The 27,858-nt window shown below is 45.3% G+C and overlaps 2 protein-coding genes across 4 annotated transcripts in view; both read left to right on the top strand.

The window, feature by feature from the left end:
* The window catches only part of LOC121540768 (transmembrane protein 80-like), a 9,764-nt gene extending 3,107 nt beyond the window's left edge, over positions 1 to 6,657 (top strand). For both annotated transcript variants that reach the window (XM_041849853.1, XM_041849852.1), the window contains 2 exons: positions 2,625 to 2,826; positions 6,422 to 6,657. In XM_041849853.1, coding sequence (XP_041705787.1) covers positions 2,625 to 2,826; positions 6,422 to 6,434 — 215 coding nt within the window. In that variant the 3' untranslated portion in view covers positions 6,435 to 6,657. The remainder of the gene's footprint in view (positions 1 to 2,624; positions 2,827 to 6,421) is intronic.
* An 11,460-nt stretch (positions 6,658 to 18,117) lies between these two features.
* Positions 18,118 to 27,858, top strand: part of LOC121540767 (epidermal growth factor receptor kinase substrate 8-like protein 2) — a 114,263-nt gene continuing 104,522 nt past the window's right edge. Inside the window, exon 1 of one of the 2 annotated variants that reach the window (XM_041849848.2) lies at positions 18,118 to 18,494. The gene's annotated coding sequence lies outside the window, so the exon portion shown is untranslated. Of the gene's footprint in view, positions 18,499 to 27,858 lie in introns of both variants that reach the window. The other variant, XM_041849847.2, reaches the window with a different exon arrangement.

The raw sequence follows: 27,858 nt of genomic DNA, 5'->3' as shown, positions 1-27,858 counted from the left end.
TGGTCTGACTCTACTGTGGTGAGTTGTAGTGGGGGTCTGGTCTGACTACTGTGGTGAGTTGTAGTGGGGATCTGGTCTGACTCTACTGTGGTGAGTTGTAGTGGGGGTCTGACTCTACTGTGGTGAGTTGTAGTGGGGGTCTGGTCTGACTACTGTGGTGAGTTGTAGTGGGGGTCTGACTACTGTGGTGAGTTGTAGTGGGGGTCTGACTACTGTGGTGAGTTGTAGTGGGGGTCTGACTCTACTGTGGTGAGTTGTAGTGGGGGTCTGGTCTGACTACTGTGGTGAGTTGTAGTTGGGGTCTGACTCTACTGTGGTGAGTTGTAGTGGGGGTCTGGTCTGACTACTGTGGTGAGTTGTAGTGGGGGTCTGGTCTGACTCTACTGTGGTGAGTTGTAGTTGGGGTCTGGTCTGACTACTGTGGTGAGTTGTAGTTGGGGTCTGACTCTACTGTGGTGAGTTGTAGTTGGGGTCTGGTCTGACTACTGTGGTGAGTTGTAGTTGGGGTCTGACTCTACTGTGGTGAGTTGTAGTGGGGGTCTGGTCTGACTACTGTGGTGAGTTGTAGTTGGGGTCTGGTCTGACTACTGTGGTGAGTTGTAGTTGGGGTCTGACTCTACTGTGGTGAGTTGTAGTGGGGGTCTGGTCTGACTCTACTGTGGTGAGTTGTAGTTGGGGTCTGGTCTGACTACTGTGGTGAGTTGTAGTTGGGGTCTGGTCTGACTCTACTGTGGTGAGTTGTAGTGGGGGTCTGACTCTACTGTGGTGAGTTGTAGTGGGGGTCTGACTACTGTGGTGAGTTGTAGTGGGGGTCTGGTCTGACTACTGTGGTGAGTTGTAGTGGGGGTCTGACTCTACTGTGGTGAGTTGTAGTTGGGGTCTGGTCTGACTACTGTGGTGAGTTGTAGTGGGGGTCTGGTCTGACTACTGTGGTGAGTTGTAGTGGGGGTCTGGTCTGACTACTGTGGTGAGTTGTAGTTGGGGTCTGGTCTGACTCTACTGTGGTGAGTTGTAGTTGGGGTCTGGTCTGACTACTGTGGTGAGTTGTAGTGGGGGTCTGACTACTGTGGTGAGTTGTAGTGGGGGTCTGGTCTGACTACTGTGGTGAGTTGTAGTGGGGGTCTGGTCTGACTCTACTGTGGTGAGTTGTAGTTGGGGTCTGGTCTGACTACTGTGGTGAGTTGTAGTTGGGGTCTGGTCTGACTCTACTGTGGTGAGTTGTAGTTGGGGTCTGACTCTACTGTGGTGAGTTGTAGTGGGGGTCTGGTCTGACTACTGTGGTGAGTTGTAGTGGGGGTCTGACTACTGTGGTGAGTTGTAGTGGGGGTCTGGTCTGACTACTGTGGTGAGTTGTAGTTGGGGTCTGGTCTGACTCTACTGTGGTGAGTTGTAGTGGGGGTCTGACTACTGTGGTGAGTTGTAGTGGGGGTCTGGTCTGACTACTGTGGTGAGTTGTAGTTGGGGTCTGGTCTGACTCTACTGTGGTGAGTTGTAGTGGGGGTCTGACTACTGTGGTGAGTTGTAGTGGGGGTCTGGTCTGACTACTGTGGTGAGTTGTAGTTGGGGTCTGGTCTGACTACTGTGGTGAGTTGTAGTGGGGGTCTGGTCTGACTACTGTGGTGAGTTGTAGTTGGGGTCTGGTCTGACTCTACTGTGGTGAGTTGTAGTGGGGGTCTGACTCTACTGTGGTGAGTTGTAGTGGGGTGTCTGAAATTTGAGCAAGCCACTCAGCTCAGAAAGTGGACATTTTAGGCCCTTTTTAGACAAATACATGCCTCCTGTAAGACCCTATGATCTGTGAACAGTCTATGATACAGATTACATCTTGATGTCATTATACTCATTATAGAGTGCTCTAAAACTATAGAGTATGTCTAGATTCTGAAATACACATTTTTACTTTTACTTATTCAACATATTAATATTAATCTCCCTTTTTGCTCATTTTTTTGACATATTGTTTGTAAAAATATACTTTTCAAATTTCCAGAGTGGGCTTTCTGGTACATGTAATGATATGACCCATTTCATACATAGAAATTGACATTATAGGTCGTTATAGACATTAACCAATCACAGCCCTCCTTTTTTGATTGCACATTTAGCAAGTCACCAGCAGAGGGAGTTCCCTTTGAATCCATTTTCCCATTCACTGTGTTGGCGGTGCTCATAAAAATTGAACATACCTTCAGAATTAGCATAGAGCCCACTCTGGAAATATGTATTCAAATGAACTGAATCAAAAAGGGTCGTTTTGAGATATTAATATTTTTTTATATAAATTAGTACATTTTATTGTGAAATTCTTTGTTTTATTTTCTAGACATGACTCCAAGGTGTAGTCTGTATCATGTACGGTTCACAGATCATAGGGTCTTACAGGGGTCATGTACAGGTCTAAAAAGGGCCTAAAATGTCCACTTTCATCATGATTTTCTCTACAATGGTTTGTAACAAACGTATAAAGCATTTCAAACATCCCTTCCTCCCAATGAAGTTCCTATGTGAGAATTGCCAGAACAATCTGAGATACAACTAAATATTTTCCATTCCCCCGCTTGGTGTGGGATCGCCCTATGCTACTCCAGGGGAGTCATACTATGTCCCCCCCCCCCCCTCTCCAGGTGTGAGGGGTAACCTGCAGGAGACTGAAGGTTATATCTGGGTTAACCTGGCCATGACGGCGGCTACGGCACTGCTGTCTGTCTACTTCCTGGTATGGCAGCTGTACGTGATGCATGCTGACGTCATCATCAACTCCATACTGCTCAGTGTGTACGGACTGGGAGGGGTCTTTGGGCTGGTCACACTGGCCAGATTCACCAGGTTAGTTATCGAGTAGCCGTGTGCATTCGGAAAAGTATTCAGACCCCTTGACCTTTTTCCCACATTTTGTTTACGTCACAGCCTTATTCTAAAATGGATTAAATAAAAACATGACCTCATCAATCTACACACACAATACCCCATAATGAAAAAGCAAAAACTGGTTTTTAGAAATGTTTGCAAATGCATAATTGATTACTGAGTAAAGGGTCTGAATACTTATGTAAATGTGATATTTCAGTTTTTTTTTTTTATCAAAAAAAAATTTGCTAAAATTTGTCATTATTGTGTGCAGAGCAAAAAAAAGTAGATTGTAGAAATAAAACGATTTAATCTATTTTAGAATTAAACCTGTAACGTAATAAAATGTGGAAAAAGTCAAGGGGTCTGAATACTTTCTGAATGCACTGTAGCTATCTATTGATATGAGTCCTATTTATTCAATTAATGTTGCTTTTGTTATTAATAATTTAAAGGGATACTTCAGGATTCAAAGGGATACTTCAGGATTTAAAGGGATACTTCAGGATTCAAAGGGATACTTCAGGATTTAAAGGGATACTTCAGGATTCAAAGGGATACTTCGGGATTTAAAGGGATACTTCAGGATTTAAAGGGATACTTCGGGATTTTGCCAATGAGGACCTTTATCTACTTCCCCAGAGTCAGATGATACCATTTTTAGGTCTCTGCGTGCGGTTTGAAGGAAGTTGCTAACTAGCACTAGCGCAATTGCTAACTAGCATTAGGGCAATGACTGTGATCCTATGGGTATCTACTAGCAGCAGATACCCAATGACTCTTTAAGTCTATGGGTATCTGCTAGCATGCTAGCAGATATTCATATACTTCCAGTCATTGCGCCAACGCTAGTTAGCATTAGCTTTTTTGAAACGACCTCTAACTTCCTTCATACTGGATACAGAGACATAAAGATGGTATCCACTAGTTCATCTGACTCTGGGGAAATACCCCAAATCTCAAAGTATCCCTTTAATGATTTGTTGACATTGACCTTGGCCTATTTTTAAGTAGGCTAATAGGCCACTCCCACCAGTCACCAGTTTTTTGTTTTTAATGGTATTGTGTTGTGTTGTGAATGGCCTGCCTGCACTGAGCTGATAATGGTGTTGTGTTGTGTTGTGAATGGCCTGCCTGCACTGAGCTGGTAATGGTGTGGTGTTGTGTTGTGAATGGCCTGCCTGCACTGAGCTGGTAATGGTGTGGTGTTGTGTTGTGAATGGCCTGCCTGCACTGAGCTGGTAATGGTATTGTGTTGTGTTGTGAATGGCCTGCCTGCACTGAGCTGGTAATGGTGTTGTGTTGTGTTGTGAATGGCCTGCCTGCACTGAGCTGGTAATGGTGTGGTGTTGTGAATGGCCTGCCTGCACTGAGCTGGTAATGGTGTTGTGTTGTGAATGGCCTGCCTGCACTGAGCTGGTAATGGTGTTGTGTTGTGAATGGCCTGCCTGCACTGAGCTGGTAATGGTGTTGTGTTGTGAATGGCCTGCCTGCACTGAGCTGGTAATGGTGTGGTGTTGTGTTGTGAATGGCCTGCCTGCACTGAGCTGGTAATGGTGTGGTGTTGTGTTGTGAATGGCCTGCCTGCACTGAGCTGGTAATGGTGTGGTGTTGTGTTGTGAATGGCCTGCCTGCACTGAGCTGGTAATGGTGTGTTTGTGTTGTGAATGGCCTGCCTGCACTGAGCTGGTAATGGTGTTGTGTTGTGAATGGCCTGCCTGCACTGAGCTGGTAATGGTGTTGTGTTGTGAATGGCCTGCCTGCACTGAGCTGGTAATGGTGTGGTGTTGTGAATGGCCTGCCTGCACTGAGCTGGTAATGGTGTGGTGTTGTGTTGTGAATGGCCTGCCTGCACTGAGCTGGTAATGGTGTTGTGTTGTGAATGGCCTGCCTGCACTGAGCTGGTAATGGTGTTGTGTTGTGAATGGCCTGCCTGCACTGAGCTGGTAATGGTGTTGTGTTGTGAATGGCCTGCCTGCACTGAGCTGGTAATGGTATTGTGTTGTGTTGTGAATGGCCTGCCTGCACTGAGCTGGTAATGGTGTTGTGTTGTGTTGTGAATGGCCTGCCTGCACTGAGCTGGTAATGGTATTGTGTTGTGTTGTGAATGGCCTGCCTGCACTGAGCTGGTAATGGTATTGTGTTGTGTTGTGAATGGCCTGCCTGCACTGAGCTGGTAATGGTGTTGTGTTGTGTTGTGAATGGCCTGCCTGCACTGAGCTGGTAATGGTGTTGTGTTGTGTTGTGAATGGCCTGCACTGAGCTGGTAATGGTGTGGTGTTGTGTTGTGAATGGCCTGCCTGCACTGAGCTGGTAATGGTGTTGTGTTGTGTTGTGAATGGCCTGCCTGCACTGAGCTGGTAATGGTGTTGTGTTGTGAATGGCCTGCCTGCACTGAGCTGGTAATGGTGGTGTTGTGAATGGCCTGCCTGCACTGAGCTGGTAATGGTGTTGTTGTGAATGGCCTGCCTGCACTGAGCTGGTAATGGTGTTGTGTTGTGTTGTGAATGGCCTGCCTGCACTGAGCTGGTAATGGTGTTGTGTTGTGTTGTGAATGGCCTGCCTGCACTGAGCTGGTAATGGTGTGGTGTTGTGTTGTGAATGGCCTGCCTGCACTGAGCTGGTAATGGTGTGGTGTTGTGTTGTGAATGGCCTGCCTGCACTGAGCTGGTAATGGTGTTGTGTTGTGAATGGCCTGCCTGCACTGAGCTGGTAATGGTGTTGTGTTGTGTTGTGAATGGCCTGCCTGCACTGAGCTGGTAATGGTGTTGTTGTGAATGGCCTGCCTGCACTGAGCTGGTAATGGTGTTGTTGTGAATGGCCTGCCTGCACTGAGCTGGTAATGGTATTGTGTTGTGTTGTGAATGGCCTGCCTGCACTGAGCTGGTAATGGTGTTGTTGTGAATGGCCTGCCTGCACTGAGCTGGTAATGGTGTGGTGTTGTGTTGTGAATGGCCTGCCTGCACTGAGCTGGTAATGGTGTTGTGTTGTGTTGTGAATGGCCTGCCTGCACTGAGCTGGTAATGGTGTTGTGTTGTGAATGGCCTGCCTGCACTGAGCTGGTAATGGTGTTGTGTTGTGAATGGCCTGCCTGCACTGAGCTGGTAATGGTGTTGTTGTGAATGGCCTGCCTGCACTGAGCTGGTAATGGTGTTGTGTTGTGAATGGCCTGCCTGCACTGAGCTGCGCTCCCTTTGTCTGCTCTATTGTCCATGAATGAAATAAGCTCCTGCGGTTCTTCAGGGCCTTTTGTGAATTATTGATCCAGGTTTCATTCATCCAAACGTTACTGTATACCGCGTTCTAATGCTATGACGTCAGGGCCAGCCCTCACATTGTCCTCCAAAGACAGAATAGATGGTGAGTGACCACTGAAGAGATTGGTAATGGGTTAGTCCAAGTCTGAACTTTCCACGCTGAACAAGGCGTTGAAGTAGGTTTCACTTCCAATGACTGTGATATGTCGTATATTTTTTTTTTACCTACTTTAGTTGGATACACTGATTTGTAAGTCACTCTGGATAATTCTGCTAAAATGTAGCCTAATGTGTCTGTGTTCACTTCTGTCTTTCAGTGTCTACTCCTGAGAACGCCGTGCTGTCCCCATTCGTTATAGCTGCACTGACAGCACTCCTTCACTACCAAACCTTAATGGAAGGTAAACCCTCTGCTGCGCTGTTGGAGATGTCTGAGCACCGGTGTAGGTGTTTGGCTGTTCAGAATGCTAGTGGAATTGGGAGTCTGATGTCCTGAGCGCTCTGGAGCAGGTTTTCATCAAGGATCTCTCTGTACTTTGCTCCGTTCATCTTTCCCTCGATCCTGACTAGTCTCCCAGTCCCTGCCGTTGAAAAACATCCCCACAGCATGATGCTGCCACCACAATGCTTCACCGTAGGGATGGTGCCAGGTTTCCTCCAGATGTGACGCTTGGCATTCAGGCCAAAGAGTTCAATCTTGGTTTCATCAGACCAGAGAATCTTGTTTCTCATGGTCTGAGAGTCTTTAGGTGCCTTTTGGCAAACTCCAAGCGGGCTGTCATGTACCTTTTACTGAGGAGTGGCTTCCGTCTGGCCACTCTACCATAAAGGCAAGATTGGTGGAGTGCTGCAGAGATAGTTGTCCTTCTGGAAGGTTCTTCCATCTCCACAGAGGAACTCTGGAGCTCTGTATGAGTGATCATAAGGTTCTTGGTCACCTCCCTGACCAAGGCCCTTCTCCCCCGATTGCTCAGTTTGGCCGGGCTGCCATCTCTAGGAAGAGTCTTGGTGGTTCCAAACTTCTTCCATTTAAGAATGATGGAGGCCACTGTGTTTTTGGGGACCTTCAATGCTGCAGAAATGTTTTGGTACCCTTCCCCAGATCTGTGCCTCGACACAATCCTGTCAAATCAAATCAAATCAAATGTTATTTGTCACATACACGTGTTTAGCAGATGTTATAACGGGTGTAGCGAAATGCTTGTGCTTCTCGCTCCGACAGTGCAGTAATATCTAACAATTTCACAACTTATACCCAATACACACAAAACTAGTAAGGAATGGGATTTAAGAATATATACATATATGGACAAGCAATGACAGAGCGGCATGGACTAAGATACAGTAGAATATTATAGAATAGAATACAGTATATACATATGAGATGAGTAGTGCAAGATATGTAAACATTATTAAAGCCCTCTGTAGAGCCCTGCGGTTGCAGGCGGTGCAGTTGCCGTACCAGGCGGTGATACAGCCCGACAGGATGCTCTCAATTGTGCATCTGTAAAAGTTTATGTTGGTTTTAGGGGCCAAGCCAAATTTCTTCAGCCTCCTGAGGTTGAAGAGGCGCTGTTGCGCCTTCTTCACCACACTGTCTGCGTGGGTGGACCATTTCAGTTTGTCGGTGATGTGTACGCTGAGGAACTTGAAGCTTTCCCACCTTCTCCACTGTGGTCCCATCGATGTGGATAGGGGGGTGCACCCTCTGCTGTTTCCTGAAGTCCACGATCATCTCCTTTGTTTTGTTGACGTTGAGTGAGAGGTTATTTTCCTGGCACCACACTCCCAGAGCCCTCACCTCCTCCCTGTAGGCTGTCTCGTCATTGTTGGTAATCAAGCCTACTACTGTTGTGTCGTCTGCAAACTTGATGATTGAGTTGGAGGCGTGCGTGGCCACGCAGTCATGGGTGAACAGGGAGTACAGGAGGGGGCTGAGCACGCACCCTTGTGGGGCCCCAGTGTTGAGGATCAGCGAAGTGGAGATGTTGTTTCCTACCTTCACCACCTGGGGGTGGCCCGTCAGGAAGTCCAGGACCCAGTTGCACAGGGCGGGGTTCAGACCCAGGGCCCCGAGCTTAATCATGAGCTTGGAGGGTACTATGGTGTTGAATGCTGAGCTGTAGTCAATGAACAGCATTCTTACATAGGTATTCCTCTTGTCCAGGTGGGATAGGGCAGTGTGCAGTGCGATGGCGATTGCATCGTCTGTGGATCTATTGGGGCGGTAAGCAAATTGAAGTGGGTCTAGGGTTGCAGGTAAGGTAGAGGTGATATGATCCTTGACTAGCCTCTTAAAGCACTTCATGATGACAGAAGTGTGTGCTACAGGGTGATAGTCATTTAGTTCAGTTACCTTTGCTTTCTTGGGTACAGGAACAATGGTGGCCATCTTGAAGCATGTGGGAACAGCAGACTGGGAAAGGGAGAGATTGATGTCCATAAACACACCAGCCAGCTGGTCTGCGCATGCTCTGAGGACGCGGCTAGGGATGCCGTCTGGGCCGGCAGCGTTGCGGGGGTTAACACGCTTAAATGTCTTACTCACGTCAGCCATGGAGAAGGAGAGGCCACAGTCCTTGGTAGTGGGCCTCGTCAGTGGCACTGTGTTATCCTCAAAGCGGGCGAAGAAGGTGTTTAGCTTGTCTGGAAGCGAGACGTCGGTGTCGGCGACGTGGCTGGTTTTCTTTTTGTAGTCCGTGATTGTCTGTAGACCCTGCCACATACGTCTCGTGTCTGAGCCGTTGAATTGCGAATCCGTTGAATTGTCTCGGAGCTCTACAGACAATTCCTTCGACCTCATGGCTTGGTTTTTGCTCTGACATGCACTGTCAACTATGGGACCTTATATAGACAGGTGTGTGCCTTTCCAAATCATGTCCAATCAATTGAATTTACCGCAGGTGGACTCCAATCAAGTTGTAGAAACATCTCAAGGATGATCAATGGAAACAGGATGCACCTGAGCTCAATTTTCAAGTCTCATAGCAAAGGGTCTGAATACTTATGCGAATAAGGTATTTCTGTTTTTTATTTGTAATAAATTTGCAAAAATGTCTAAACCTGTTTTCGTTTTGTCATTATGGGGTATTGTGTGTAGATTGATGAGGAAAAATGTGTTTTAATCCATTTTTTGAATAAGGCTGTAACATAACAAAATGTGGAAAAAGTCAAGGGGTCTGAATACTTACCGAATGCACTGTAAATCACATATATAGGCTACATTCAAATGGACATGCAAATAACATCTTATAGAAGATGGAACTCCAGTGTTCCCCTTAAGCAGTACGTTTGCAATCATTCAGCCGATCCTAAATCACTCCCAACCCCTTCCCCTTGGCCCTCGCTCTTCAACGTTAACCCTATTGCTGTGTAGTGGATATTCCCACATATTGGTTACACCTTGCAATTATGCAAACACCAGATGGATAGGGCCTAGGGGGAGAGGTAGGGAGTGAATTGAGATATTCTGTATAGGATAGGGGCCTTCTCAAATACCAATCTACCTTGATCATGTTCCTTTCTTTGGTAGGTAATGGAACTTTAAATGTTCCTTTCTATGGTAGGTAATGGAACTTTAAATGTTCCTTTCTATGGTAGGTAATAGTACTTTAGAAGTTCCTTTCTTTGGTAGGTAATGGCACTTTAAATCTAGTTGTTTATTGGCCTTTACCTATCTCTCACTATGTCTCTCTCTCTCTCTCTCTCTCTTCACTCTTTAAACAGTTCCATCTCTCACAGTGACAGATGTAGTTAATGGTTAGCCTCGGACTGAAGGTTTCTGCTTCAACGCAGAACATTTATGTGTGTCTATCCTTAGGCAACACTGGTGAGCACCACAACAAGACCATGGTAGCAAGAGGAACTGCCCCTACCTACTTCATATAGCCTTGGGGCAATTTTAAATCATTGTTTTAAGATGCCCTAGATAAGCAGGCTACATAAAAAAATAAAATAAAAAATAGATAAACATCTGATAAGGGAGAGCATGGCACAAAACGTTATCTCCAAAGTGAACCATAAAATTAGGTTTCTGGCAAGAACCTACAAATATCTGGATAAGAATACAATGGGGGGGGGCATTGGCAGGGGCTCTTGTTCAATGGCACTTTGACTATGCTCTTCCTGGTTCAATAGTGCCCCCAAGATAATAAAAAATAAATGGCAGACATCTCAGAACAAAATAGTCAGGATAAGTCTTAAACTTCCCGCACTTACGCATCTTGGCCATTCCCACTTTGAAAGCTTCAGATGGCTCAAAGTGGAGGAGAGAGTCTCTCAGATTAAATTGTGTCTTGTACGTAATGCAACTCAGCATTCTTTGTCCTCCATCTCAGGAGGGATTTTGTTCCACTCCTCTTTGCAGATCTTCTCCAAGTCATTAAGGTTTCGAGGCTGACGTTTGGCAACTCGAACCTTCAGGTCCCACAGATTTCTATGGGATTAAGGTCTGGAGACTGGCTAGGCCACTCCAGGACCTTAATATGCTTCTTCTTGAGCCACTCCTTTGTTGCCTTGGCCGTGTGTTTTGGGTCATTGTCATGCTGGAATACCCATCCACGACCCATTTTCAATGCCCTGGCTGAGGGAAGGAGGTTCTCACCCAAGATTTGACGGTACATGGCCCCGTCCATCATCCCTTTGATGCGGTGAAGTTGTCCTGTCCCCTTAGCAGAAAAACACCCCCAAAGCATAATGTTTCCACCTCTATGTTTGACGGTGGGGATGGTGTTCTTGGAGTCATAGGCAGCATTCCTCCTCCTCCAAACACGGCGAGTTGAGTTGATGCCAAAGAGCTCAATTTTGGTCTCATCTGACCACAACACTTTCATCCAGTTATCCTCTGAATCATTCAGATGTTCATTGGCAAACTTCAGACGGCCCTGTATATGTGCTTTCTTGAGCAGGGGGATCTTGCGGGCGCTGCAGCATTTCAGTCCTTCACGGCGTAGTGTGTTACCAATTGTTTTCTTGGTAACTATGGTCCCAACTGCCTTGAGATCATTGACAAGATCCACCTGTGTAGTTCTGGGCTGATTCCTCACCGTTCTCATGATCATTGCAACTCCACAAGGTGAGATCTTGCATGGAGCCCCAGGCCGAGGGAGATTGACAGTTATTTTGTGTTTCTTCCATTTGCGAATAATCGCACCAACTGTTGTCACCTTCTCACCAAGCTGCTTGGCGATGGTCTTGTAGCCCATTCCAGCCTTGTGTAGGTCTACAATCTTGTCCCTGACATCCTTGGAGAACTCTTTGGTCTTGGCCATGGTGGAGAGTTTGGAATCTGATTGATTGATTGCTTCTGTGGACAGGTGTCTTTTATACAGGTAACAAACTGAGATTAGGAGCACTCCCTTTAAGAGTGTGCTCCTAATCTCAGCTCATTACCTGTATAAAAGACACCTGGGAGCCAGAAATCTTTCTGATTGAGAGGGGGTCAAATACTTATTTCCCTCATTAAAATGCAAATCAATTTATAAAATGTTTTACATGCATTTTTCTGGATTTTTTTGTTGTTATTCTGTCTCTCACTGTTCAAATAAACCTACCATTAAAATTATAGACTGATCATTTATTTGTCAGTGGGCAAACGTACAAAATCAGCAGGGGATCAAATACTTTTTTCCCTCACTGTACCTTCAAGGCTATGCTCAAACCCTTCACCCCAACCCGAGCACTCCGTTCTACCACCTCTGGTCTCTTGGCCCTCCCACCCCTACGGGAGGGCAGCTCCCCCTGAGCGCAGTCCCAGCTCTTCTCTGTCCTGGCACCCCAATGGTGGAACCACCTTCCCCCTGAAGCTAGGACAGCAGAGTCCCTGCCCATCTTCCAAAAACATCTGAAACCCCGCCTTTTCAAACAGTATCTTAAATAATCCTCCTGCTCACTTCGACAACCTCCCACTGATAGAGACGTTGAGGATTATAATAAATACCGCTTTGATGTCATATAACCGAGCCAAACACCGGAGTCCAAATGTGCACTTCACATTTCCAAATCATAAAACTCATGTTATATACAGTGTCAACGTTTATGATCACTTGTGTTTGATGTACAGTTACAAGATGACATGGCGTCATACCCTGGGTTGTTCTGAACAGAATGAGCCTGTGTTTGTCTATTGTGAAGAAAATTTGCCACGGCACACATACCTGAATGCACTCATGACTTCTTTCTATGCACACCAGATTATTATCTGTTTCCCTGCATTGTGAAAGCCTAACACTGTAATATCATATTTCATAACTTAGCTAGTCATGTTGGCAATAGAACAAGCCTTCAAATCATGCCCACCTGACCCAGATTGCGATTTTTTTATAATGGACCGTTTTGGGAATCGCGTAAACAACAGGGTTGTGTTCCAAATGAAACAACTACCAGTGTGCTCTAGTTCCTCAACGGCACCGCTAGGAAAGCTAAAAAAAAAAAAAAGTAACTTATAGTTGAAGATTTTTCTTTCAGTCCTGAAAGTGCATCGAAATTACTTAAGAACTCTGCGTACTTTGGAGAGGTGTGTGGCCACTTGGAGACACCAGTGAGTCCTCTCACTCAAACCCTTGGCATTTTTTTTGTCTTATGTTGCACCTACCCCCACATTTTCCAGGAATATTCTTATCATGTTACTGAATGTATCCAGAGTATTTTCAGATTTCATTAACAACAAATGTGACAATGTACAGTAAATGTAAAATGCACATAAAATCAACAGTGTAATGTTTGGATTCAGTCTTCTGTCAGGTGAACTGTTATGTCCTCACCTTTAGTCTAATAATTGTCCCATCATCTCCAAACTGTTCCCTTTTAATTGCTACCATGGTTATTCATATGCTTTTCATATTTATTCAGTAAGAAACATTTCAATGTAGCCCTATCTATACAGGCCAATTCCCACAAGGGTAAAGGCCTAATCAGTCTGTGAACCGGCATAAATGAAGAACTCTGGAATGTTTGTTTCTATGTGCTGGTGTGTGGATGGAGACGTGATTAGAAATGCAAGACTAACCCAGGTGCCAATCTGTTTCTGCCCAGGTGCCAATCTGTTTCTGCTCTCTTGTCAAATTGTTTGCTATGACAATTCCATAAGGAGTAAACCGACTGGGTGGGGTTGGGGGAATGGGATGGGAGGTTGGAGGAGGAAACATGTTGGGGGAATGGGGTGGGGGTGGGTCGGGGGATGGGATGGGATGGGAGGTGGGGGTGGGGACATGTTGGCTGGGTGGGTCTGGGGGAATGGGATGGGAGGTTGGGGGTGGAGACGTTGGCTGGGTAGGTCTGGGGGAATGGGATGGGAGGTTGGGGGTGGAGACATGTTGGCTGGGTGGGTCTGGGGGAATGGGATGGGAGGTTGGGGGTTGGAGACATGTTGGCTGGGTGGGTCTGGGGAATGGGATGGGAGGTTGGGGGTGGAGACGTTGGCTGGGTGGGTCTGGGGGAATGGGATGGGAGGTTGGGGGTGGAGACATGTTGGCTGGGTGGGTCTGGGTGAATGGGATGGGAGGTTGGAGGAGGAAACATGTTGGGGGAATGGGATGGGAGGTTGGGGGTGGGTCAGGGGGATGGGATGGGAGGTTGGGGGTGGAGACATGTTGGCTGGGTGGATCTGGGGGAATGGGATGGGAGGTTGGGGGTGGAGACATGTTGGCTGGGTGGGTCTGGAGGAATGGGATGGGAGGTTGGGGGTGGAGACATGTTGGCTGGGTGGGTCTGGGGGAATGGGATGGGAGGTTGGGGGTGGAGACATGTTGGCTGGGTGGGTCTGGGGGAATGGGATGGGAGGTTGGGGGTGGGTCGGGGGGATGAGGTGGGGGTGGAGACATGTTGGCTGGGTGGGTCTGGGGGAATGGGAATGGGATGGGAGGTTGGGGGTGGAGACATTTTGGCTGGGTGGGTCTGGGGGTATGGGATGGGAGGTTGGGGGTGGGTCGGGGGGATGAGGTGGGGGTGGAGACATGTTGGCTGGGTGGGTCTGGGGGAATGGAATGGGAGGTTGGGGGTGGAGACATGTTGGGGGAATGGGATGGGAGGTTGGGGGTGGGTCGGGGGGATGAGGTGGGGGTGGAGACATGTTGGCTGGGTGGGTCTGGGGGAATGGAATGGGAGGTTGGGGGTGGAGACATGTTGGGGGAATGGGATGGGAGGTTGGGGGTGGGTCGGGGGAATGGGATGGGCGGTTGGGGGGTGGAGACATGTTGGCTGGGTGGGTCTGGGGGAATGGGATGGGAGGTTGGGGTGGAGACATGTTGGCTGGGTGGGTCTGGGGGAATGGGATGGGAGGTTGAGGGTGGAGACATGTTGGCTGGGTGGGTCTGGGGGAATGGGATGGGAGGTTGAGGGTGGAGACATGTTGGCTGGGTGGGTCTGGGGGAATGGGATGGGAGGTTGGGGGTGGAGACATGTTGGCTGGGTGGGTCTGGGGGAATGGGATGGGAGGTTGAGGGTGGAGACATGTTGGCTGGGTGGGTCTGGGGGAATGGGATGGGAGGTTGGGGGTGGAGACATGTTGGCTGGGTGGGTCTGGGGGAATGGGATGGGAGGTTGAGGATGGAGACATGTGGGTCTGGGGGAATGGGATGGGAGGTTGGGGGTGGAGACATGTTGGCTGGGTGGGTCTGGGGGAATGGGATGGGAGGTTGGGGGTGGAGACATGTTGGCTGGGTGGGTCTGGGGGAATGGGATGGGAGGTTGAGGGTGGAGACATGTTGGCTGGGTGGGTCTGGGGAATGGGATGGGAGGTTGGGGGTGGAGACATGTTGGCTGGGTGGGTCTGGGGAATGGGATGGGAGGTTGGGGGTGGAGACATGTTGGCTGGGTGGGTCTGGGGGAATGGGATGGGAGGTTGGGGGTGGAGACATGTTGGCTGGGTGGGTCTGGGGGAATGGGATGGGAGGTTGGGGGTGGAGACATGTTGGCTGGGTGGGGCTGGGGGAGGATGGTAGGTGGGGGTGGAGACATGTTGGCTGGGCGGGTCTGGGGAATGGGATGGGAGGTTGGGGGTGGAGACATGTTGGCTGGGTGGGTCTGGGGAATGGGATGGGAGGTTGGGGGTGGAGACATGTTGGCTGGGTGGGTCTGGGGGAATGGGATGGGAGGTTGGGGGTGGAGACATGTTGGCTGGGTGGGTCTGGGGGAATGGGATGGGAGGTTGGAGGAGGAAACATGTTGGGGGAATGGGATGGGGGTGGGTCGGGGGGATGGGATGGGAGGTTGGGGATGGAGACATGTTGGCTGGGTGGGTCTGGGGGAATGGGATGGGAGGTTGGGGGTGGAGACATGTTGGCTGGGTGGGTCTGGGGGAATGGGATGGGAGGTTGGGGGTGGAGACATGTTGGCTGGGTGGGTCTGGGGGAATGGGATGGGAGGTTGGGGGTGGGTCGGGGGGATGAGGTGGGGGTGGAGACATGTTGGCTGGGTGGGTCTGGGGGAATGGGAATGGGATGGGAGGTTGGGGGGTGGAGACATTTTGGCTGGGTGGGTCTGGGGGTATGGGATGGGAGGTTGGGGGTGGGTCGGGGGGATGAGGTGGGGGTGGAGACATGTTGGCTGGGTGGGTCTGGGGGAATGGGATGGGAGGTTGGAGTAGGAAACATGTTGGGGGAATGGGATGGGAGGTTGGGGGTGGGTCGGGGGGATGGGATGGGCGGTTGGGGGTGGAGACATGTTGGCTGGGTGGGTCTGGGGGAATGGGATGGGAGGTTGGGGGTGGAGACATGTTGGCTGGGTGGGTCTGGGGCAATGGGATGGGAGGTTGGGGGTGGAGACATGTTGGCTGGGTGGGTCTGGGGGAATGGGATGGGAGGTTGAGGATGGAGACATGTTGGCTGGGTGGGTCTGGGGGAATGGGATGGGAGGTTGGGGGTGGAGACATGTTGGCTGGGTGGGTCTGGGGGAATGGGATGGGAGGTTGGGGGTGGAGACATGTTGGCTGGGTGGGGCTGGGGGGGAGGATGGTAGGTGGGGGTGGAGACATGTTGGCTGGGCGGGTCTGGGGGAATGGGATGGGAGGTTGGAGGAGGAAACATGTTGGGGGAATGGGATGGGGGTGGGTCGGGGGGATGGGATGGGAGGTTGGGGATGGAGACATGTTGGCTGGGTGGGTCTGGGGGAATGGGATGGGAGGTTGGGGGTGGAGACCCACTTATTTTTTCTTTTCTTTTCCTGTTTATACTGAATGTATTATTTATTATTAAACTCTGTATTTCTTACTGTTTTTCTTTTCTTTTGAGTGGCAGCCTACGGGTACAGGTTTTATTAACTTACAATTTGAAATGGATAATGTACCTGTAACCCCCTCCAACCCCAAAATTATAAAACAAATAGCAAAGCATTTAACTGACTGGCACCCGGGCTAGTGCAAGATAACCTCTCACCTATAAAGATTCAATCCAATTCAATCAACTTTATTAATCTCAGAGGGGTCATTTTTTTTGCTGGGCATACTAAGTAAATAACAACATGACAACAGGAAGAACATACCACAACATGTACCATGACATTATCACACAGAACAACTTCAGACTGGTCCAGCTAGTGGAGTCACAATTATCACACAAAACAACTTCAGACTGGTCCAGCTAGTGAAGTCACAATTATCACACAAAACAACTTCAGACTGGTCCAGCTAGTGGAGTCACAATTATCACACAAAACAACTTCAGACTGGTCCAGCTAGTGGAGTCACAATTCACAGATGTTACATGATCGCTACTCAGACATTATTTATACATTACAGTTTTATTTCAAACGTGCTTGTTTGTATTGCTTCCTGTTTGGAAATAAGGCCCCTCGTTACAAATGTAGGCTCAACTGGTTTCAACGTAGAGATAGCCAGACTGAAACCGGGAAGTGAAATGGAACAACTGAGTTTGGATTCAGGCTACTAATTTTTGCTCTGTTGTGACAGAAACCTATACGTCTTCAACAAGGTAATTTGTACCAGGACACAGAGATAGAGAAAGATAGGGCCTACCTGGACAAAGAGCCAGCGCTCATTCTTACCTGTCTGTGTCATTGAAACCAGGGCAATGTTCCACACTGTTGCTCCTCTTTCAGCCAGCTACTTAAAGCTCTTCAGCCCCTCGCCTGACATACACAATCACACACGGAGACAGAATATTACACTTTACATTGCAACCAGTAAATGTTAAAAGATATATTAATTAGGAAGAAAATAAACTACAAATGCATGGATACTGGAGTGTTTTTTTTGTCTAAATGTATTTTTAAATATGTCCCATTTAATGCAACTTGCAAGGCCCTCATGCATTGTGTTGACATGATGGATTTCCCCCTTCATATTTCTAAAAAATCTGTTGGGAAAACATTCCAGGTGAGTACCTCATGAAGCTGGTTGAGAGAATGCAAAGCCGTCATCAAAGCAAAGGGTGGTTACTTTGAAGAATCTAAAATCTAAAATATATTTTGATTTGTTTAACACTTTTTTGGTTACTACATGATTCCATATGTGTTATTTCATAGTTTTGATGTCTTCACTATTATTTTACCATGTAGAAAATAGTAAAAATAAAGAAAAACCCTTGAATGAGTAGGAGTGTCCAAACTTTTGACTGGTACTGTATATAAAATATGTTTTTTTGTTCACCAAGGTAGTGGGCGTTTCTTTAGTAGTCCTGTATATAGCCGTCTATAGCAAATGTATATTTTGCCCCCCAAACATCTTCGTGGCTATGTGTGAGTCCACTTGATCACATAATCCTAATGTAGCAAAATTAGCAAATCTATTTTTTGTTGACCAAATTCGACACTCTCATTTACCTCCATACAAAAATTCCTAACTTCGTGGACTTATTTTCTTGGTTTTAGACAGGTTTCAGATCGGGGAAAAAAACTATTTTCAAGCCACTTTGATACCGAAGTGACATTTTTTCGCATATCTGCCCTCTCATTGGCTAGAATGGTCCCACCTGATCCCGCCTACTTTCCATCTTTGAGGACATGTATTGGTCACTCGACTAACATGTCAATATAATAGGCTATACCCCGCCCCCCAGAACTGTCGTCCGTCTGTGCTGCCGGACAGCGAGAACAGGAGCAACAATATATATATATATACATTTTACATACCACTTTATTTTACCACCACCACCAACATAGTATCAACATAGTAGGAGGCTGGTGTCGCCTTGACCATTAGCGCTTCTAACTACCCGTCCACCTGCTGCGGAGCAAAGGTCGGACACACTGACTGACTGCTGTTTAGGACATTTGGAGAGATACTTGTTGATTGTTTGCGGTGAAATAGTGGCACCTTGATTCAGTGTTTTTGGAGTGAAACGAAAAAGCAACAACAAGTTTGGTTCACCTTTTAGTCAACAGTGTGCGTCCGTAGAAGAGAGAAAGAGAGCAGTGACTGAGCTTGTACAGCGTTGTGTAGGTAAGGACTATTATTGGTATATTATGATATATATATATATATATATATATATATATATATATATATATATATGATATTGGACCTTTGTATTTCTCTATCTACCTTTTCCCCCACAGTTGTATGCAGGGACGGCTTGTTCAATAGGGCGATATGGGCGACGCACTGCCAAACGGGAAAAGGAAGGGATTTTTTTTCTAATCAATTATAAAAAATAAAAATAAAAAAAAATTATATATTTTTTAAATAAATTTATAAAAAATTATATCACGGCAACAGCAGTTATCAGTGTTCACGTCTGATCTGCCAGCCACTAAATGTCAAATCAGGCTAAAGTCGTGCTTCAAATGGCCCCGCCCGTTTTTTGGGCGATTTCAGTCAGGTTGAAAATCGCCCAGAAGTCTCTCATAGCCTGTCATGTAAAATCTATTTTTTTCACATTTCAAAGCTTTCAATACATTCTCTATGGGTGTCTGTGTGCATGCACTTACGCTTTCGTCATACGTGACGTAACGTTGAACGTAACTAAGACAATGGCGGCTATCAGCGTCTATGTTGCGACCTGCAGTGTGGCGTTATTTTATGTTTTTAATTTGTAGACTTAGTTTACAAACATTCTGCAAACATTCTGCTTCGGACTGATCTTCGGTTTTGGACTGATCTTGTTGATCGTGTACATACCCGCTACGAACGGACAAAATAATGAAAACGCTGCTGGCAGAGAGGTGGAGCCGGCCACCTTCACCCTGGTCAGAGCGGACCGCGATCCTGGTAAGAGAGCGACTGTACCCCGACATTGAACTGCTTTCTGTGTCATTGAACCTTACTATTGTTGATAAAACAAGTTTACTGGAGAACGGAGAAAAAGTAGAGACTTTTGGACAAGGTGGATAATTGTATAATATAAGGCAGTTTATTCAGAGGTAAAGATATCTGCAATCGCGTTCACGGACCCGTTCGTCAAACTCTTAGGGAGCTATAAATCAAGCCCCATTACTTACCATATCAGATAAGAGAAATTGCTGCAGCTACATATATTTTACATCCTGGCCCTACATAGTTCACTATTTGCATCACTTACCAAAATATTACATGTGGTCATATATGCTTGGAAAGTGGAGATGCCATAGAACGTCAAAAAAGTAAACATTGCTGGAGACACATTGCGTTTGCTAGCGAAGAGATTTGTTGTGGCAAATGAACTTGGGCTGGGAATTGCCAGGAACCTCACGATAAGATATATGCATCAGCATTGCGAGTCTCATGATTCTATACGTATTGCGATTCGATACTGTGATTTTATTGCGCACCATATGTCTGTTGCAGAGGGATCAGAAAGCCATGAGAACGAGTTTTGATCAGTCATGGAAATAAAAGTGCTGAAAACAAATTGGCTCCCAATGTGAAAAGATTGAGAACAAGCTATGAAGGAACAATAATGGTGTTTTGGTGCAGGTACAGCCAACTAGCGCTAAAATATTGCGATATTGTCAATACAGTATATCGTAAAGTATCACTATGTAACTCGATTTCTTTCACCCCAATCCCTCAAATTAACGGTAAATAACTGAATTGTTTGCCCCACATTTAGCTAAGATGATTAGCTAGCCAGCTAAAATGTTTTATTTAGTTAGCAGTCGCATCTACAATAGTTTACTGTCAATAACATGTCTCCAAAAATGACGTGGTGTCTCCAATTGTGTTGACATTTTACAATTGCAATGCGCATCCATGAGTATCCACTTTCTGTAGCTCAGCTGGTAGAGCATGGTGCTTGTAACGCCAAGGTAGTGGGTTCGATCCCGGGACCACCCATACACAAAAATGTATGCACGCATGACTGTAAGTCGCTTTGGATAAAAGCGTCTGCTAAATGGCATATTATTATTATTATTATTATTATCTGAAGAGAGCCCCGAAACATTGTGTGCAGACATTTTATGCAATAAATGAAGTAGGTTCAATCTAGTAGTTCTGATCTTCTGATTGGTCCTGATGAGTTGGGCGAGGTCACCTCCAGGCTACTGTCACTGTTGCATTGGCTCTGAGTCGGGTTCTCTGTCTTCAAATGTTCAGCCTAAGAGAGGGATTTTTGTGTGTGTGTGTGTGTGTGTGTGTGTTTAACAGTGATGATGTGTGTGTGTGTGTGTGTGTTTAACAGTGATGATGTGTGTGTGTGTGTGTTTGTGTGTGTGTGTGTCCTCAGAGCAAGAACTCGTGAGTTGGAAGAACTGAGAGGCCTATGGCGTGGGTGTTGTCCTTGGCCACCTGCTGACAAGGCTGACAAGATAGGACCCTTTTGTCCATTGTTATTGGATAGGAACATAACTTATAACCAGCTCCTGACCTAAATAGATCTTAGCACAACATTTTACTCAACATATCATATTCCATATTCACTATAACAAATATATTTACTACGACATTAGCAAGAACCGCCACATCCTCAGCCGGCTAATCCAGTGTGTGAAGTTTTGCGGAGTGTTTGAGTTAGCTTTGCGAGGCAAAGATGAAACTGAGGGCTCCACCAACCCTGGTAAGCCAACACTTTTGAGATCAGTCAATAAATGCTTCTGGTATTGACTTATATGCTGCCCCTGTCTTCATGTTGTTGCTGGACATATCTTTTTTTAAATGTGTGTAGGTCACCTAAATCATCAGAAAAATTGCCCCTCCTGAGAATTTTTTCAGGAGCCGCCACTGGTTGTATGTCTATTACACGTGCATGTTTCTGGAATGGATACGATAATGTCATGCATTGACCCTAGCCATAAGGCGTACTATGTAGGGCTCATTTTACCCATGAGATGAACATCGAATTTATGGATAAATTCCGGTCCTTAGGAAATTCCGGTCCCCCCCCCACGATTTATATGTACGTTAGTAGCCTCGTTTGTTTGGGGCTAGTTTTAGGCTAGTGATTTAACCTGAAAAGAAAATGCATTAAAATGGTATAGTTGTCGAAAAATGAACACTTCTGTGTTAGTTCATTGGATGGTTGATTGTTGATGTAGAAGCTATTGTGAGTTAACTTAAATGTATTTATTATATCATTTCAATATAACACCACATTATTACCTGAGTCCAGTGACAGTTAAGGACTTGTGTTCATGACAACATTATTACCTGAGTCCAGTGACAGTTAAGGACTTGTGTTCATGACAACATTATTACCTGAGTCCAGGTTATTGGTATTGACTTGACAGGTCTAAAGCTATCTCTTCCTTAGTGTGTGTGTGTGTGTGTGTGTAAAGCTTACTGTATGCTTCCCAGTCGAAACAGTTAGTGTATATATAATGACGAAATGTTGTGACATTTTTGTTTGTTTTTGTCTTCGGCAGGTGTCGTCGGTTATTCATGCACACATTGTTTCTTGAGGCAAGTCGAAGTTCGGTAGCCGAAGTCTACGCCCATTTGTCGGTGATACTCCTATTAGGAGCGTTTGTTGTAATTCAACGAGAGAGACGACTAGTTTTCATGCACCAAACATCTTAGCTAGATGTAGAATTGCGAGACTAAGACCTCGGCTAAACGTCTAAATGAATTACAGATTTATTGATTTCTCTTAGATTGAGACTATTTTTGAGGAAGTGTTTCTGGCAATGTTGTTGCTACGGTGGCTCAAGAGGGACAAACAAACAGTAATTTTGCCGTTATTGTCCTGATTTTCAAGTGAAGGTCTTTAGGGAGTATGTGAGCACAGACGTTGGCTTCGCCAAGCCGAGTTCTGCTAGGAGCAAACCGAACCTGTGTATGCTGTGATCTGTCATCTGCCGTTATGTAGGCCTAGTAGTACATTTAAGTGCAGCCTATGGCACCAACAAACACCAGATAGAAACTATCTTGATTGAATGATTCTTGTTTTACAAGGATTGCGTAGTGCATTTGGCAAGAACTAACTTGCTGACCAAATTAAAACAATACAATAACAACAACAACAACAACAACAAATGACCTATTACATAGTCTATTCTATTTGATTAGTTATCCGTAAATAAATGAACTAGGGCAGAAACGTTGATTTTGTTTACTTTGTGGGTCACACAGAGAAAGTCCATAACATTTACATTTACATCATTTAGCAGACGCTCTTATCCAGAGTAACTTACAAATTGGTGCATTCAACTTATGATAGCCAGTGGGACAACCACCGTTAAAAAAAAAAAAAATGATGGGGGGTGGGGGAAGAAGGATTACTTTATACTATTCCAGGTATTCCTTAAAGAGGTAGGGTTTCAAGTGTCTCCGGAAGGTGGTCAGTGACTCCGCTGTCCTGGCGTCGTGGGGGAGCTTGTTCCACCATTGGGGTGCCAGAGCAGTGAATAGCTTTGACTGGGCTGAGCGGGAATTGTGCTTCCGTAGAGGTAGGGGAGCTAGCAGGCCAGAGGTGGATGGACGTAGTGCCCTCGTTTGGGTGTAGGGTCTGATCAGAGCCTGAAGGTAAGGAGGTGCCGTTCCCCTCACAGCTCCGTAGGCAAGCACCATGGTCTTGTAGTAGATGCGAGCCTCAACTGGAAGCCAGTGGAGTGTGCGGAGGAGCGGGGTGACATGAGAGAACTTGGGAAGGTTGAACACCAGACGGACTGCAGCGTTCTGGATGAGTTGTAGGGGTTTAATGGCACAGGCAGGGAGCCCAGCCAACAGCGAGTTGCAGTAATCCAGACGGGAGATGACAAGTGCCTGGATTAGGACCTGTGCTGCTTTCTGTGTAAGGCAGGGTCGTACTCTGCGAATGTTGTAGAGCATGAACCTACAGGATCGGGTCACCGCTTTGATGTTAGTGGAGAACGACAGGGTGTTGTCCAAGCAATGAGGATTACAGTTCAATCACGTTATTGTAACCAATGCTTTAGTACACTTAATATGAATTATTATTAAATTGTTACTGACCTATGAAATGTAGCCTAAACTGCTATACAGTCGAGCTAAAGCCATTCTGGCCATTTCCCCCTGAATCAATCATCAATCAATTAACCAATCAATCAAATCAATCAAAGCCACATTTTACATCAGCTGTTGTCACAAAGTGCTTTTACACTAACCTGGCCTTGACCTCATGCTAAGTGCAAACAAAGTCACAAGGCCATGCAAACATACTTTATGCAAACATACTTTATGCAAACATACTTTATGCAAACATACTTTATGCAAACATACTTTATGCAAACATACTTCATGCAAACATTCTTTCTATAACTGTGTACACACAAACTGTCCATACTTTATGCAAACATACTTTATGCAAACATACTTTATGCAAACATACTTTATGCAAACATACTTTATGCAAACATACTTCATGCAAACATTCTTTCTATAACTGTGTACACACAAACTGTCCATACTTTATGCAAACATACTTTATGCAAACATACTTTATGCAAACATACTTTATGCAAACATACTTCATGCAAACATTCTTTCTATAACTGTGTACACACAAACTGTCCATACTTTATGCAAACATACTTTATGCAAACATACTTTATGCAAACATACTTTATGCAAACATACTTCATGCAAACATACTTTATGCAAACATACTTCATGCAAACATTCTTTCTATAACTGTGTACACACAAACTGTCCATACTTTATGCAAACATACTTTATGCAAACATACTTTATGCAAACATACTTCATGCAAACATACTTTATCCAAACATACTTTCCAGGTTGTAGGCTACACACACACACACACACACACACACACACACACACACACACAACCTATCACTATTACAACAGAGCAATTACAAACTGAATAGAGTTGTTGTTGTACATTGAATTGTACCCAGGGAAATTCACAACACCATGCAAACATATTTCACACACACACACACACACACACACACACACACCCCCACTATTTGAATCAGTTGTTTGTTAATATTGTAATCCGATAACCCCTGTATATTTTATCTGGTCTAAAATGCTTATTCACGAGAATGCTTTTATTTACATTTACATTTACGTCATATAGCAGACGCTCTTATCCAGAGCGACTTACAAATAGGTGCATTCACCTTATAGCCAGTAGTACAACCACTTTACAATGTTTTTTTTTTTTTTTTGGGGGATCTGCAGCGAGCTGATCAGTTTAGTTCAGACCACTATATACTTTACCTAGCTAGCTGTGTCAACACTGCTCTCAACTCCAAACATATAGCTGGCTACTAATGGGAGAATAGCTTTTGTGTTTGTGTTTCTATGGTCTACATTACGCGTGTAATGAATTCCGCTAAGTGTATTAGCTAGGGACCCCTGTTGTTGTGGTGGTGTGGGAATGTGGCTGTGTGTTTGCAGAATAGAAATGGGTTGAAGACTTAACAGATCAGGTGGACAAAGCAGTGTTCACTATAGACGCGGTAGAGTACAAATCTATCAACATCTAAGGACTTATAGAGGAGCTATTTCTTTTCTTTTTTTAAACACACCAGTACTCTGTATAATGGATAGGCCACAGTCTCTGTAGTCAACCAGCCTTCTTAGCAATATGAGTTGTCTCAATATAGAGAACCAGCCTTCTTAGCAATATGAGTTGTCTCAATATAATGAACCAGCCTTCTTAGCAATATGAGTTGTCTCAATATAGAGAACCAGCCTTCTTAGCAATATGAGTTGTCTCAATATAGAGAACCAGCCTTCTTAGCAATATGAGTTGTCTCAATATAATGAACCAGCCTTCTTAGCAATATGAGTTGTCTCAATATAGAGAACCAGCCTTCTTAGCATTATGAGTTGTCTCAATATAATGAACCAGCCTTCTTAGCAATATGAGTTGTCTCAATATAGAGAACCAGCCTTCTTAGCAATATGAGTTGTCTCAATATAGAGAACCAGCCTTCTTAGCAATATGAGTTGTCTCAATATAGAGAACCAGCCTTCTTAGCAATATGAGTTGTCTCAATATAATGAACCAGCCTTCTTAGCAATATGAGTTGTCTCAATATAGAGAACCAGCCTTCTTAGCAATATGAGTTGTCTCAATATAATGAACCAGCCTTCTTAGCAATATGAGTTGTCTCAATATAGAGAACCAGCCTTCTTAGCATTATGAGTTGTCTCAATATAATGAACCAGCCTTCTTAGCAATATGAGTTGTCTCAATATAGAGAACCAGCCTTCTTAGCAATATGAGTTGTCTCAATATAATGAACCAGCCTTCTTAGCAATATGAGTTGTCTCAATATAGAGAACCAGCCTTATTAGCAATATGAGTTGTCTCAATATAGAGAACCAGACATCTTGAATGTTAGCAATATGAGCTGGGTTGTTCTCTGTCATTTGAGGTTGATTCAGAACTGTCTCGTCTGATTATCTAATGACTGCAGTGTTGCGGGTGCATACCATACACAACCATACACCCTCCGATGAGCCTTCTGAAACTCCACACCTCATCTATTGTTTCTTTATGTCAACCTAATGATTAGTCTTGCTGCCTTGATGACACCCTTAGCTACAGTACCTGTTCAAAAATAAGGCCTAGAAGCGGAAATTAATGTTAAAAATGTATAGTTTTAGAGACGTCTCGTCACAGGAACACAGAAGCGGAAAACAAAACTGAATGTTAAAATGTGAATATAATAAGGCTTTTTATTAGGATAATAAGTGTAGAAATGTTTCTGGTCAAAACACACAGTTCCCACAGTGCTCAAGAGGATTTCACAAACAGCAGAACAGCCACAAACAATACATGGATTATTTCACAACCCAAAACATGGTTTATTAAAAAACAAAACTGTTTGAAGTGAGAATTGGCAAGGTTTTCCAGCACACAGCTTTAACCCACTACAGTGGATGTGTTGGTCTATTGTACTTCAAACAATGTGTAGGCAGGTTGCTTAGGATTCAACTCTTCTCAAACAGCCTGATTCATACTCTAAGAGGAGGTTCCACCACAATAATGTGATTTGTACCTCAACCTCCAAGGTAATGTATTGGATTCTTAAATTTTTTTTGTCTGTGTATCCATAGCAACGGCTCCACTTGGGCTGCCCTGCTCAATGTCTAAACTCAGACAAAACTCAAGGAACATTTATTATTTTACGTGAAATAATCTCTCTTGTCTTTATATGGGGCGGCAGGTAGCTTAGTGGTTAAGAGCGTTGTGCCAGTAACCGAAAGGTCGCTGGTTCTAATCCCCGAGCCGACTAGGTGAAAAATCTGTCGATGTGCCCTTGAGCAAGGCACTTAACCCTAATTGCTCCTGTAAGTCGCTCTGGATAAGAGCGTCTGCTAAAATGACAAAAATGTAAAAATGTTATATATTTGACGAGGTTGAAGCTGTGATGTCACGAGAGGCTACACAGCTTTCAGCGGGATTGCTCAAGTAGTGCAAGGAGACAAGGTTCAAACAAAACAAGGATTTTATTATAGGTCTTGGGAAATTAACGAAAATATAACAAAATTCTGTTCTCTTGTGGCTCTTTAAGGGTTAACAGTTCAGGGATGTCTCTTCCACATCCAAAATCATAATTCTCACTCGCTCAGATAACTTTTCCCCAGCCTTACTGTAGTCCACGGTGCAGCTAGTGGCCAACCCAGCAAAAAGTCCTTCCAAATGTCTCTCCCGTATTTCCACAGGTGCATATATCCAAAGGTGAGTATTTCCCAAAGGTAAGTATCTCCAAATCCTTATATTCCTCATGGAAGTGGACGTGCAGCACTCTTGTCCTCCAGAGAGCCCAGGTTGGAGACTGTGTCTCTTCACTTCCCCAAACCTTCAGCTCATCAGCTCCTCATTTGTTTCAGCTGCGTGGGAAGATTGGCCATAGAGGGGTGGAGTTCCCGACCATACCAGCAGATGGAGCCATAGCTGTCTGGGTTTGCAGCCATCTCAGGGGGATGTAACGTCCCTCCAGGACACAGCCTCTCGTGACATCACAAAGCGCTTCTGACACCATGTAGAATTCCAACGGAATGAACTGCATTCGATTCAAAGGAGGCATTGAATTAAAAGCTACTGTAACCCACATGTTATTGCATTGTGATTAAACTTATTTATTTGATCAATTAACAACCATGAAAAACGTGAAAATAGATCAATAAATAAATCTACCTCTGCATTCCTGAGAGGGACATCTCTTTTCCTCCAATGGGATTTGAGATGGGGGGGATACGAGGTGACAGTCAGTCAGTGAGAAGTGAAAATAGAAAGTGAAAAAATGCCAAGATTGTCAACAGAGGAGCTTAGGAGAGGACATCAATGTAAAAAAGAACGAGAGTTTCCAAGTGATGTCTACGAGGACAAGGGAATTTTATTTTGTAAAGCGTGCCAACACTATTGACCACGGTGGTGGAGCACCTGAGATCCAATCGGCGCCAGACCTGAAAGGCGAGCCAACAACCTTGTAAGTATTT

This window comes from Coregonus clupeaformis, chromosome 26 (genome assembly GCF_020615455.1).
Source record: "Coregonus clupeaformis isolate EN_2021a chromosome 26, ASM2061545v1, whole genome shotgun sequence".
Lineage (NCBI taxonomy): Eukaryota > Metazoa > Chordata > Actinopteri > Salmoniformes > Salmonidae > Coregonus > Coregonus clupeaformis.
This window is presented reverse-complemented; position numbering and strand designations above follow the sequence as displayed.